At 48.0% G+C, this 14527-nt stretch overlaps 1 protein-coding gene across 3 annotated transcripts in view; it reads right to left on the reverse strand.

Annotated features, from left to right (window-relative positions):
- The window catches only part of LOC147113036 (serine/threonine-protein phosphatase PP1-beta catalytic subunit), a 123883-nt gene that overhangs the window by 105971 nt on the left and 3385 nt on the right, over positions 1-14527 (reverse strand). Inside the window, exon 1 of one of the 3 annotated variants that reach the window (XR_015079618.1) lies at positions 7513-7685. The exons of 1 other annotated variant lie outside the window; for it this stretch is intronic. Coding sequence is in view for 1 of the 2 variants with exons in the window: in XM_085997905.1 (XP_085854031.1) it covers positions 7513-7564 (52 nt within the window). In the remaining variant the exon portion in view is untranslated. Of the gene's footprint in view, positions 1-7512; positions 7686-14527 lie in introns of those variants that run through there. One more of the 3 variants, XM_085997905.1, reaches the window with a different exon arrangement.

A 14527-nucleotide genomic window follows, 5' to 3' on the forward strand; every position in this document is an offset into this window, starting at 1 on the left:
GGAGGCGGGACTAAAACCCGAAAGTTAAAGTCCCGCCTCCTTCATGAAAATCGACCCCGATGAATTTAAACCGATTTGACTTCCTGTGTGATCCATCATGACATCCAAGGGGGAATTAGATAAAGGGTAAGGGGGGGTAAAGAAGTCCAGAAAACAGGACTGGTGTGCACAGCTGTGGTGGGACAGCTGGCACTTGTATAGTTAGCCCAAACATCATCTTTTTGTACCAAAATTACCATGACTATTAGTAGCATATTACTTCAAGTTCAGTATTTTCCTTGGCTATTGGCGCCAGATTATTATACAACCCTAATGACAATAGCACTACAAATCCAATTGTACACTATCTGCAAATCTTAAAAGGAATGAAGAGAAGGATCTGCCAATTTTCCCTTCCAGCCTGCATAAACCAAACTATCCCACTGTCGCTTGAATGATTTCATTTTAGCCAGTCAGCACCCCCTTAAAGTGCAGCGTTGGAGAGCAAGAGCACAGCAATACTGTAAACATGCTCCAAGAATTAAACAATACCATGTTGTCCACTGTAAATAGAAACCAGCAGCAATAAATGAGCGTCAGCAATTTGAACAGTGACCTCTTGTAGTTAAACTCATTTTAGATTTTTATTTATAATTGACCCGAGGACCAAACCTAGTGTAATTTAAAATAATGTCTGGCTGAATTTGATGTTAAGTTTGAGAATAGTAAGGGAGAGTCACAATTCAAGGTTTTAAATTTAATTAAGGCCAACTTTGAAGGGATGAGAAATGAATTAACCACAGTAAACTGGGCTGAACGTTAATGAGTAAACCCACAGACAAAAGTGGAAAGTATTCAAGAGTATTTGGTATGATACAAAACAAGTACGTACGTACCCCTAGTGTCAGCCTTGGCTCAGTGGTAGGACTCTCACCTGAGTCAGAAAGTTGTGGGTTCTAATCTCACTCCAGAGATTTGAACACAATCTAGGCTGCCATCTCAGTGCAGTACGGAGGGAGTGCTGCACTTTAAAACTACTTAATTGGCTGTAAAGCACATTGGGATGCTCGGAGGTTGTGAAAGGCGGTACACAAATTCCTGTTCTTTTTCTTTTAAAAGACAAAGGAGCCACTTGTGTGGTTAAGCAGCTTTGCTCAACACATGAGGTAAGAGACAGTATCAAGCTAAAAGAAAAGGCTTACACAAATGTAAGGAAAAGTGGAAATCCAGACTGGGAGATCTATAAAATGCAACAAAGATACAAAAAAGTAGTAAGATGTGTAAAAAGGGAATAGGACAAAAAAACTTAAGGGATATGAAGGGAAAAGACAATACCAGCAGTATAAGGGAACCTAAAAAGTCATGGAGAGGAACTTAGTGGAAAAAATAATAGGATTTAAGATTATAGAATTATATCCAGGACCCGAGTTTCTACCTCAGAGTATTAAATGAAATACTGTACGTGAGGAAATTACAGATGCGTTAGTCATAAATTTTCCAAAGCTTTCTAGATTCCAGAATTGCCCCTTTGGATTGGAAAACTGCAAAAGTTACTCTATTATTTAAGAAAGGAAGGAGGGAGAAATCAGGTAACTACAGACCTATTAGCTTAACATCAAGTGTAGGGAAATTACTGGAATCTGCCAGAGAGAGAGTGACTGAGCATATCAAAGAGAGTCAGCATGGATTTGTGAAGGGTAGGTTATGTTTGACTAATCTAGTTGAATTGTTTAAGGTCACTAGAATGGTGAATAGGGGAAGTGTATGGATATTGTCTGTATGGGCTTCCAGAAGACATTTAATAAGGTTCCGCACAAGAAATTAAGAGTGAAAATAAAAGAGTATGGAAATGGAGGTAACCTTGTGACATAGGTTGGTAATAGGTGGGGAGGAAGGAGAATCTTAAATCTGTGTCCTTTGGTTACTGACCTGCAGAATCTTACAGCACTGAAGGGGGCCATTCAGCCAGCCGTGCCTGTGCCAGCTCTTTGAAAACGCTGTCCAATTTAGTCCCACACCCCAGCTTTTCCCCCCCATAAACAGACCTTCCTACCACTGAAAACAGTTTCTCCTTATTTGCTCTATCAAAACCCTTCACACTTCTGAACAGCTCTATTAAACCTCCTCTTAATCTTCTCTTCTCTAAAGGAGAACAACCTCAAAAATTAAACATCCTGGGTGCGATCTTGCCAACCCTGGGGATGCGGGTATGGAGGCAGGACTGCTGGGAAAATGGCAGAATCTGGGGGCGGGTGTCCATCTCGCCCCTAACCCGCCTCCGTGCCATCTTGCCAGGAGGCGGGTAGTCGACCTGCGCCCGGTCCAGTCTCCTTGGAGACAGGAAGAGGATTACAGCCACTTAACTACTTTAACAGGCAGATAAGAGGATTATCCCCATTTTACCCACACAAGTGCGGGCTTCCCGAGGGCTGTGAACCCCGCCAGGGTCACCGAGGCGAGCAGATGGTCTGCGGGGGTCGGAGGGGTGCAAAAGTGCGCTGTGAAGGCAAGTGATGGGTGCAAGCGTGGAGAGGTATGTGAGGTAAGTGGAAAGTGTTAGAAAAAGTTTACTTACCTTTGTTTCTTCCTGCAGGCTTCAATCGTTGGGGATGCCAAGAGTCTCACACCTCCGCGGTAGAGGTGACCGATGGCTGCTGCATTCTCCAATGCAACAACCATCTAATTTCTGCTAAAGAAAGAGGTTTAAGGAGTCTTGAATAGAAGGACTCATCAAACAATATAGAATGTCAGTGTTTGCCAGCTTCACAGAGCGGTCAAACGATGACAATTTGACAGATGAAATGTCATACGCTGACGTTCTCTGTAACCGGCTTTCCCTTAATTGGTCTGCTAAGCCCGCTGGGCGGGCTTAACAAGGTCAATCAAGGGAAAATAGCGTGGATTGGTCAGAAGTCGATGGAGGCTGGACTAAAACCCGACAAATGGGAGTCCCACCTCCAAAAGCTCCCTATTGGCAAAATCCAGCCCCCTGTTTCTACCTTCAGATTAGGACTTCAAACAAATATACAGCTGGGTTTGATTTTTCTCCCAGTTTCCCTATTCTAAAATGTGCTGACTGATCCTAGGCTATAGTTCCAAGGGTGCCAGAAATCCTCTAGAGCCTCAACCAAGTGGGTATTCTTCATGTGCCAGAACCGCACCAGGATAGACAAGTGTCAGCTGGACTGTCTATCCATAGAGCCAACCCAAATACCTTCAGTTTCTAGCAAAGGTCACTGCAATCGGGAGTTGGAAACGCAACTGATTTTTCAACTCTCCCTTGCCCAAGGCCAGTTAACTCAGCACTGACCGGTGGTCAAACTGTACTTTTTCAGAACTTCAATTTCTTGAGTGATTTTCAGTAGCATGGTCACATGACAGATACTGCACCTTCTACAAAAGTTATACTGCAGTGATCATTAAGTGATTTCCGCACTCCCCCACCCTCCACATTCGTAGCAGCCAAGAGCACATCACATCTCTGTTCTGGGGGCAGTTTTTCCCTCATTCAGAAGTTGCTCAGGACGTTGTTACATAAAAGAGCTTTAACCCACCATCCAGAGAATCTGGTCAGTGGTAATCAAACTAAAACTGTGGACAGGTTCAATTCCAAAAAACATATTGGGCCAGATTTTGCTGCCACAACCTACATGGCTACGGACCAAGAGCTGGATCGTGGGATTAGGCTGGATGGATAGTTCTTTTCTGGCCAGCACACTCGATGGGCTGAATGGCCTCCATCTGTGCTGTAAATTTCTAGGATTCTAATCTAGGATGATAGTTCAGTACAGTACTGAGAGACTGTTCCATTGTCAGAGATGCAATTCTTCCCTCTGCCCCCTTTTCTAAGTTAACTTGTTACAGCCTCAAAAATATATGTTTTAATTTAACCCTCAAAGGGTATGCTTTAGTTTAACCCCCTCTATCTTACAGATAAAAGAATTTTAACTTCAAATTTTGTTCTAAATAAGTACAAGCAGACCAGCACACCTGCTCTCACTAGGACTGCCATTTTGTATCTGGATAGACTGGACAGGGTAGATTGCAGATGGGTGTTATACTGTACTAAGGTACAGTAGCAGATAATCAAAATCACTATTGCAACCATCAGTCCAGCTGACCAAGGGACAAGATGAACGGAGACAGGGCTGAGTGAACTATATTATATCTATAAATTAAAAAAACTATTACTTTTCAACAAGTATTATGATGAAACATCAGTTTATATATATATATATATATTTTTTAAACACACCATTTTATAACATAGAATAACAAATGTGCAGGTTATACCATCCTCAGTGCCTTTTGTGCAAACTCGAATTGTGCAGAGGTTTAGGCTGAAAAAGGTACATGCAGGAATCAGAGAAAAACAAACATCATTTATTGAACTTATTATTAAGAACCCTGTATTTTGAGCAGTGTTAAATAAAGTGATACATCTGTCTTGAGCAGCAGCTGTATTTTAGACTTTTCCGGCAATACATTTCTATCAGCCTACATTACCCATTTACCACAACAGTGTTGTTAGTACAACAGTACTACTGTAGTGTAGCATTTTGGTATGCTAGACAGTATTGTGTTCAGTATTATACAATGATTGTGATCATGGTATTTATCATATTAAACTGCTAGCTAGGACATATCCCCAATGACCAAAACAGGTTCGCTTTAGTCAGGAGTTACAAAACCAGCGCCAAGGAAACCGTAATAATTACTCTCCTAATGATCTCAGTTGGTTAAGAAAGAGAGATGAGCCAGAGATACTGGGAAGGCCCTAGGTTTAATCTACTGTCTGTGCTATGTTAGCTGATGTCACCCACAGCAGTGGTAAAGGGCACTAGAATTAGCCTTAGCATCCTTGAACTGTGAAGATTAGTCAGCTTCTATCTTCTGATGGAGATGCGCAGGTGGACAAGAATAAAGAATGACTGTTGGGTGAGGGGCCAGAAGGCAATCATAACATAGCATCAGTGTATATCAGAAAGGAGGAGAGAAAATTGGCAGGAAAAAAGAAAAAAAAAAAAAATCACACACAAGTACATTCTCATTCTATTTAAAAAAAAATACATGTCGAGAAAAGATATTCTTGAAATCACCAACAGGGTAGTGTCCCAGAGCAGCTCCACTGAAGGCAAGGGAACTGCAACTACAAACAGGCCCTAAATCAGAAAATTGGCCAGATATGCAGAGCACCCAATCAGTAAGAGCTCCAGACCGCTCCTAGTGTGCTCATAGGCCAATGTGAAGTCCCTGCGCTCTACTTTACACCTCCCATTGATGATACTACAAAAAAAAACGGAGTACCAAGGTGACCTAATCTGGTGGTTCTTGGGAGATAGAGCCGACCTTTTCTTTTTTTTAAAAAAAAAGCAAGGATAATATTTCCTCAGCATCTTTTTCCAAATAGAGTATACTTTGAATTAAAGTAGTCCCATAAACTGTGCAGCCAATCCACACCGTAGAACCCACCAACCTATCTGTACACTACCTAAAATGCAATAAAACCAAACAAATTTCTCTGCCGAGGCCCTAATAACCAACGCACACACCCAACCTTCAGGAGGGGAGTTATTTAGGCAACTTCACTTAATGCAGATAATTATTACGTTGGTCGTAATGCCAGATCAGCTTTATTCAGCACCTAATTTATGAATATTTCTTATAATTAATCCACCTTCCCCACAGGAATAGCAAAACAAAAATGTGCAAATTCATTTTATAATGCCAAAGTTTTACTTTATTTCAATGAATTCTCCATAAAATCATTAAAGAACACATCCTTTTTCTTTGGAAGATAATTAACTCCAAACAAGGGGATTGCAGTCCAGCTGCTGGAGGGGAAAAACACACCCACAAGCACAACACATGAAACATTCCCAGAGAGTTGACATCAGGCAGAGCCAAAAGAAAGTCTCCTTGTAAGGAATGGACTGTGGAGCTCCACAACCACAGCTTTTCTGACCATAAAGAAAAATAAACAAAAACACCCTAAAAAGCACACTATCGATGATCTACATCTAAAAAAAAAGTTACTCTCGCAATAGATACGGCAATTAAAAATTACCAGTCAAAAATACATTCAGCAATATGAGCGGAGGCAGGGACTGAGCTCCTTCACAGCACTGCTGCCACAAAGCGAAACCTTTCAAAAAACGAGGTTTTTTTTTTAAACACACACACCACACATTAAAATGCACAAATAAAATCCTTTCGTGTATGTACAGGAATCCGAATATGGAGAGAAATGTTAGCAATCATTATATAAAAGTACTCACTCGGTTACAAAAAAAAAATCTTTCAGGATATTAAAATAATCAGTTTTAAAATTAATTAATGGTAGTAACTCGACTTCCGCCTGCACCAGGCGCGCTCTGGAACGATTTTGTTTTTGAATTGGTCGCCGCCGTTAATGGTTAAACCGCCCGGCCCGAGAGAACCGGGAACCAAGCCCAGCCCGAGAGAACCGGGCACCAGGCCCAGCTCGGCCCGAGAGAACCGGGCACCGGGATCCAGGCCCGGCCCGAGAGAACCGGGCACCGGGAACCGGGAACCAGGCCCGGCCCGAGAGAACCGGGCACCGGGAACCAGGCCCGGCCCGAGAGAACCGGGCACCGGGAACCAGGCCCGGCCCGAGAGAACCGGGCACCGGGAACCAGGCCCGGCCCGAGAGAACCGGGCACCGGGAACCAGGCCCGGCCCGAGAGAACCGGGCACCGTGAACCAGGCCAGGCCCGAGGGAACCGGGCACCGGGAACCAGGCCAGGCCCGGCCCGAGAGAACCGGGCACCGGGAACCAGGCCAGGCCCGGCCCGAGAGAACCGGGCACCGGGAACCAGGCCAGGCCCGGCCCGAGGGAACCGGGCACCGGGAACCAGGCCAGGCCCGGCCCGAGAGAACCGGGCACCGGGAACCAGGCCAGGCCCGGCCCGAGAGAACCGGGCACCGGGAACCAGGCCAGGCCCGGCCCGAGAGAACCGGGCACCGGGAACCAGGCCGGCCCGAGAGAACCGGGCACCGGGAACCAGGCCGGCCCGAGAGAACCGGGCACCAGGCCAGGCCCGGCCCGAGAGAACCGGGCACCAGGCCCGGCCCGAGAGAACCGGGCACCAGGCCCGGCCCGAGAGAACCGGGCACCAGGATCCAGGCCCGGCCCGAGAGAACCGGGCACCGGGATCCAGGCCCGGCCCGAGAGAACCGGGCACCGGGATCCAGGCCCGGCCCGAGAGAACCGGGCACCGGGAACCCGGCCCGGGAGAACCGGGCACCGGACCGGGAACGGAGGGCGCTGCCAAAGGTAAACCTCTTCCTTCGCTTCATTTCTTTAATTTAATTATTAATGAGATTTCCTTTTCTCGACCCGGCAAATCCAATCGAGCACACACACACCGAAATGGGTTTGTTTTAAATCCTTTATTTAAAAAAAACGATTCTCCACCGCCCTTCCAAATGCGAGATTGGATACCAAAGGTTTTCTAACTTTAATTGTTATTCCAAAAGAAAAAAGAAAATTGTGGTTATTCCGCTACTCACCTTCCAGGAGCCGAGCTATCAGACTGTCCACATTCAGCTCTCCGTCCGCCATTTTACAGCAAACACTCCTCACAGCACAGAGGGAAATCTGAGAGAGGAGGGCGGCTTATTCACTCAGTAACCCTGTCAGTACTGGACTACACTCACAGCACAGAGGGAAATCTGAGAGCGGAGGGCGGCTTATTCACTCAGTAACCCTGCCAGTACTGGACTAAACACACACTGCACTGAGAGGGAAATCTGAGAGAGGAGGACAGGTTATTTACTGACTAACCCTGTCAGTACTGGACTAAACTCACACAGCAGAGAGGGAAATCTGAGAGAGGAGGGCAGCTTATTCACTCAGTAACCCTGTCAGTACTGGACTAAACTCACACAGCAGAGAGGGAAATCTGAGAGAGGAGGGCAGCTTATTCACTCAGTAACCCTGTCAGTACTGGACTAAACTCACACAGCAGAGAGAGGGAAATCTGAGAGGACAGGTTATTTACTGACTAACCCTGTCAGTACTGGACTAAACTCACACAGCAGAGAGGGAAATCTGAGAGAGGAGGGCGGCTTATTCACTCAGTAACCCTGTCAGTACTGGACTAAACACACACTGCACTGAGAGGGAAATCTGAGAGAGGAGGGCAGCTTATTTACTGACTAACCCTGTCAGTACTGGACTAAACTCACACAGCAGAGAGAGGGACATCTGAGAGAGGAGGGCAGCTTATTCACTCAGTAATCCTGTCAGTAATGGACTAAACTCACACTGCACTGAGAGGGAAATCTGAGAGAGGAGGGCAGCTTATTTAATGTAAGAACATAAGAAATAGCAGGAGTAGGCCATTCAGGCCCTCGAGCCTGCTCCACCATTCAATAAGATTGATGTGCCTCAATTATTCCGAGACTCGAAGTTAGCAGAACAAAAGTAAGGCTTTTATTAACTCAGAACATAACACGTAAAATAGAGAGATGTCTTCCTTCAGGAGGCTGATGCCCGACTGAACTTAGGTTACAAAGGAGCCAGGTATGGGCGGAGCCCTGCACACAACCAGTTCCAGCACATTCCAATACATAATACATGAGGACTGGGGGAAGGGAAAAGACACAGAAAGCAGGCAGTTACAAGACACAGAAAACAGGCAGTGATGAATGGAATATATTTCATCACATTCACCCCTTCTATAGATTTAGTCTGTTCGGGGGTTTGATAGTCCTCTGCGACCGACGTGGCTGTTGTGGTGCCGCGGGTGTCGGCTGGGTGTCCCCGGTAGCCTCCTGGGTCTCTGCCGGGGGTGCCGCCGGGGTTGTTGAAGGGGTAGTTGGTGGGGGTGCCATTGGTCGATGTTCTTCCGGGGGTGATGAAAGAATAGTGGGTGGGTAAGGGTTGCTGTGATCGTCGTCGCTGCTATTGCCGTGGTTGTTGTCGATGCCGGCTGGGGCCACGTCTTTTATGGACACGGTGTCCTCCCTTCCGTCGGCGTGCCGGACATATGCGTATTGGGGGTTGGCGTGGAGTAGGTGTACTGGCTCCACGAGAGGGTCCGTCTTGTGGCCCCTCACATGCCTTCGCACGAGTACCGGACCTGGGGTGGAGAGCCATGACGGCATGGATACGCCTGAGGTGGATTTCCGAGGAAAGACAAACATTCGTTCATGAGGCGTGGCATTAGTGGCCGTACACAATAGCGACCGTATCGAATGGAGCACATCCGAGAGGACTTCCTGCCAGCGGGAGATAGGGAGGCCCTTGGTCCTTAGAGCTAGAGTGACTGCTTTCCACACTGTCCCGTTCTCTCACTCCACCTGGCCGTTACCCCGGGGGTTGTAGCTGGTGGTACGGCTCGTGGCGATCCCCTTGGACAGCATGTACTGGCGTAGCTCTTCACTCATGAAGGACGCCCCCCTATCCGTGTGGATATAGCTCGGCATACCGAACAGGCAGAACAGGCTGTTGAGGCATTTAATGACCGTGGCGCTGGTCATGTCTGGGCAGGGGAAGGCGAATGGGAAACGGGAGTATTCGTCCACAATGTTCAGGAAGTAAACATTGCGGTCGACGGACGGGAGGGGGCCCTTGAAATCTAAGCTGAGCCGCTCGAAGGGCCGTGTAGCTTTGATTAAGTGGGCTCTATCTGGGCGGTAGAACCGAGGCTTGCACTCAGCGCAAGTGCGGCAGTTCCTGGTCAGAGACCGAACTTCCTCAATCGAGTAGGGTAAGTTACGGGACTTTATGAAGTGGAACAGCCGCGTGACCCCTGGGTGGCAGAGGTCGTTGTGGAGGGTCTGTAGCCGATCCTCGGTGGCGCTGGCACACATCCCTCGTGAGAGGGCGTCAGGGGATTCGTTAAGGGCCCCTGGCCGGTAAATGATGTCGTACTCGAAAGTGGAGAGCTCGATCCGCCACCTAAGAATCTTATCATTTTTAATCTTCCCCCTCTGTTTATTGTTGAACATAAACGCTACCGACCGCTGGTCGGTAAGTAGGGTGAAGCGTTTGCCGGCTAGGTAGTGGCGCCAGTGGCGCACTGCCTCCACGATGGCTTGGGCCTCCTTTTCCACGGAGGAGTGTCTGATCTCGGGGCCTTGGAGGGTCCTCGAGAAGAAAGCTACGGGCCGCCCCGCCTGGTTGAGGGTGGCCGCCAAGGCGAAGTCGGACGCATCACTTTCCACTTGAAATGGAGTGTTCTCGTCCACTGCCTGTAGCGTGGCCCGCTCAATATCCTGCTTAATGCTTTTGAAGGCGGCGTGGGCCTCAGCAGAGAGCGGAAAAGAGGATGCTTTCAAGAGGGGGCGGGCTTTGTCGGAGTAGTTGGGGACCCATTGGGAATAGTAAGAAAATAACCCCAGGCACCTTTTCAGGGCTTTGGGAGTGTTGGGCAGGGGCAGCTCCCGTAGGGGGCGCAATCGGTCGGGGTCTGGTCCGATTTCCCCATTCTCCACCACGCTGCCCAGTATGCAGAGGCGTGTGGTGTTGAAAACGCACTTGTCCTCGTTATAGGTGAGGTTGAGTTTTTGTGCGGTTTTCAGGAACCTCTCGAGGTTCGAGTCGTGATCCTGCTGGTTGTGACCGCAGATGGTGACGTTGTCGAGGTAGGGGAAGGTTGCCTGCAGGTGGTGGTCATCGACCATGCGATCCATCTCCCTCTGAAAGACCGAGACCCCGTTCGTCACCCCAAAGGGGACTCTGAGGAATTGGTAGAGGCGTCCGTTCGCCTCGAAGGCGGTGTACGGGCGGTCCTCTGGTCTGATAGGGAGCTGGTGGTACGCTGACTTGAGGTCGATGGTGGGGAACACCCGGTATTGGGCGATTTGGTTCACCATTTCTGATATGCGGGGTAGCGGGTAGGCGTCTAGTAGGGTGTACCTGTTGATCGTTTGACTATAGTCGATCACCATCCGTTTCTTCTCGCTACCCCTTACCACTACCACTTGGGCGCGCCACGGGCTGTTGCTGTGTTCAATAATGCGCTCTTTCAGGAGCCTGTCTACCTCGGTCGCGATAAACCGCCTGTCCTCCCAGCTGTACCTTCTGCTTTTGGTCACTATTGGCCGGCAGTTAGGGGTAAGGTTCGCGAATAGCGAAGGCGGCTTTACCTTCAGGGTAGCCAGACCGCACACTGTGAGGGGCGGCTGGGACCCACCGTACTTGAGCGTGATGCTTTGGTGGTTGCACTGGAAATCCAAACCCAAGATCACGCTCGCACATAGATTCTTCATGATTAATACTTTAAAATTATCATACACAGTTCCGTTAACGCACAATTGTACCGTGCAGTAACCCAGAATGGTCGATGTCTGGGTTTTATCGGCCATAGAGATGGTACCCTGAGCAGGGACCACCTTTAGGGAGAGTTGTTGTGCCAGTTCAGGGTGGATAAAACTCTCCGTGCTTCCACTGTCAATTAAGCATTTAACCCGGCACCCGTTTACCTCGATGTCCACCATTGATTTGGATAGCGGATGCGGCCTGGTCTGGTCCACTGTGACCGATGCCACTGTAGGGCCCTGATCGAGACAAGATGGCATCCACGCTGTCTGCTCATAAGATGGCGGACCCCACGAGGTCGGGCAAGATGGCGTCCAAGATGGCCGCTCCCACGGCGCACACGCGGCGGTGGCGGGTTTTCCGGCGGTTGGTTTTCCGGCGGGGTTCCCTCTGCACACCTTCCCGAAGTGCCCCTTCTTACCGCACTTAAAGCAGGTGGTGCCTTTCGCCGGGCACAGGTTTCTGGTGTGCTTTGGCTGCCCGCAGAAGTAGCAGTTGGGTCCTTGACGCGTTGCGGCTGTCGTAGGGCTTCTGGGGGGAGAGCTGGGCCCCGCCGGTGTCGGGCTGCCGGGCAGGGAAGATGCCTTCCAAGATGGCGGCGCCCTCGGCGCACACGTGGCGGCGTGGGCGGCGCGGGCTGAAGAGTAGGCGTCCGAGTTTCTCTGGGCCATCTCCAGGGACCACGCGGTGTCCGCAGCCTGTTTCAGGTCCAACTCCGTTTTTTCCAGCAGTCTTTGCCGGATGTGAGTGGAGCTGAGGCCTGTGATAAAGGCATCGCGAACAAGCTCGTCGGTGTACACTGCGGCTTTTACATCTCGGCACTTACAGTCCTTGCCAAGCTTTTTCAGGATGCTTAGGAACTCCTCCACCGATTCCCCAGGTCGCTGTGCGCGAGTAGCGAGTAGATGCCTAGCATACACCTCATTCGTAGGCTGCTGGTAATGCGCCTTTAAGGTGTTGCAGGCGGCCAGGTACGTATCGGCGTCTTGGATGAGGGGGTAAACCCGGTGGCTTACCCAATTCCGTAGCATTCCGAGTCTCATCTTCGCAGTGTCCGTAGCGTCTTTGACGGCTGCGGAATTGTCCAGGAAGAATTCCATACAGTCAAACCAGTGTCCGAAGCGTGCTGATGCGTCCGGAGCATGTTGATCCAAATCCAAACGTTCGGGTTTCAGGAGTTGATCCATAGTGTTGAAAATTGAGTTAATAAAATTGATGTGCCTCAATTATTCCGAGACTCGAAGTTAGCAGAACAAAAGTAAGGCTTTTATTAACTCAGAACATAACACGTAAAATAGAGAGATGTCTTCCTTCAGGAGGCTGATGCCCGACTGAACTTAGATTACAAAGGAGCCAGGTATGGGCGGAGCCCTGCACACAACCAGTTCCAGCACATTCCAATACATAATACATGAGGACTGGGGGAAGGGAAAAGACACAGAAAGCAGGCAGTTACAAGACACAGAAAACAGGCAGTGATGAATGGAATATATTTCATCACAAAGATCATGGCTGATCTGATCTTGGCCTCAACTCCACTTTTGTGCCTCTTCCCCATAACCCTTGATCCCCCTGTCATTCAACAATCTGTCTTATCTCAGACTTGAATATATTCAATGACTCAGCCTCCACAGCTCTCTGGGTAGAAAATTCCAAAGATTCACGACCCTCTGAGAGAAGAAATTCCTCCTCATCTCTGTCCATAAATGGACGACCCCTTATTCTGAAACTATGACACCTAGTTCTAGATTCCCCCACGAGGGGAAACATCCTCTCAGCATCTACCCTGTAAAGCCCCCTTAGAATCTTACATGTTTCAATAAGATCACCTCTCATTCTTTTAAATGAGTATAGGCTCAACCTTTCCTCATAAGACAACCCCTTCATCCCAGGAATCAACCTAGTGAACTTTCTCTGAACTGCCTCCCTCCTTAAATAAAGAGACCGAAACTGTACGCAGTACTCTAGGTGTGGTCTCACCAACGCCTTGTACAGTTGTAACAAGACTTCCCTACTTTTATACTCCATCCCCCTTGCAATAAAGGCCAACATTCCATTTGCCTTCCTAATTACTTGCTGTACCTGCATGCTAACTTTTTGTGTTTCATGTACGAGGACACCCAGATCCCTCTGTACCGCAGCATTCTGTAGTCTCTCTCCATTTAAATAATATTTTGCTTTTTCTATTCTTCCTACCACATTTTCCCACATTATACTCCATCTGCCAAATTTTTGCCCACTCACGTAACCTATCTTTATCCCTTTGCAGACTCTTTGTGTCCTCCTCATATCTTTGTATCATCAGCAAATTTGGCTACAGTACACTCGGTCCCTTCATCCAAGTCACTAATATAGATTGTAAATAGTTGAGGCCCCAGCACTGATCCCTGTGGCACCCCACTAGTTACAGTATGCCAACCTGAAAATGACCCATTTATCCCGACTCTCTGTTTTTTGTTAGTTAGCCAATCCTCTATCCATGCTAATATATTACCCCCAACACCATGAGCTCTTATCTTGTGCAGTAACCTTTTATGTGGCACTTTATCAAATGCCTTTTGGAAATCCAAATACGCTATATCTACTAGTTCCCCTTTATTCACCCTGCTCATTACATCCTCGAAGAACTCTAATATATTTGTCAAACATGATTTCCCTTTCATAAAATCATGTTGACTCTGCTTGATTATATTATGATTTTCTAAATGTCCTGCTACTACTTCCTTAATAATAGATTCCAGCATTTTTCCAATGACAGATGTTAGGTTAACTGGCCTATAGTTTCCTGCTTTCTGTCTCCCTCCTTTCTTGAATAGGGGCGTTACATTTGCGATTTTCCAATCCGCTGGGACCTTTCCAGAATCTAGGGAATTTTGGAAGATTACAACCAATGCATTTACTATCTCTGCAGCCACTTGCAGGCCATCAGGTCCAGGGGACTTGTCAGCCTTTAGTCCCATTTGTTTGCCTAGTACTTTTTCTCTAGTGATAGTGATTGTTTCAAGTTCCTCCCTCTCTTTTGCCCCTTGATTTTCCACTATTATTGTGTAGGGGGTTTTTTCCTGCTCTCTTGCCCGTTCTGGCCTCCTGCCAGGCTTCGTGCAAGAATTACCCTTGAGTGGTTCGACCCACTCCCCCTACGGTTCTAGACCTTGGACTTAGATGCAGAGAACAGTAGTGCAGAGAAAGGACTCAATAGACCAGGCTGAATAGCACGAAATGGATGCTTTTATTTTTAAACAGTTTGAAGCATTACAA

The sequence above is a fragment of the Somniosus microcephalus genome, chromosome 9, assembly GCF_052327205.1.
Source record: "Somniosus microcephalus isolate GS21.2 chromosome 9, FLI_Smic_1.0, whole genome shotgun sequence".
NCBI classification, from domain to species: Eukaryota; Metazoa; Chordata; class Chondrichthyes; order Squaliformes; family Somniosidae; genus Somniosus; species Somniosus microcephalus.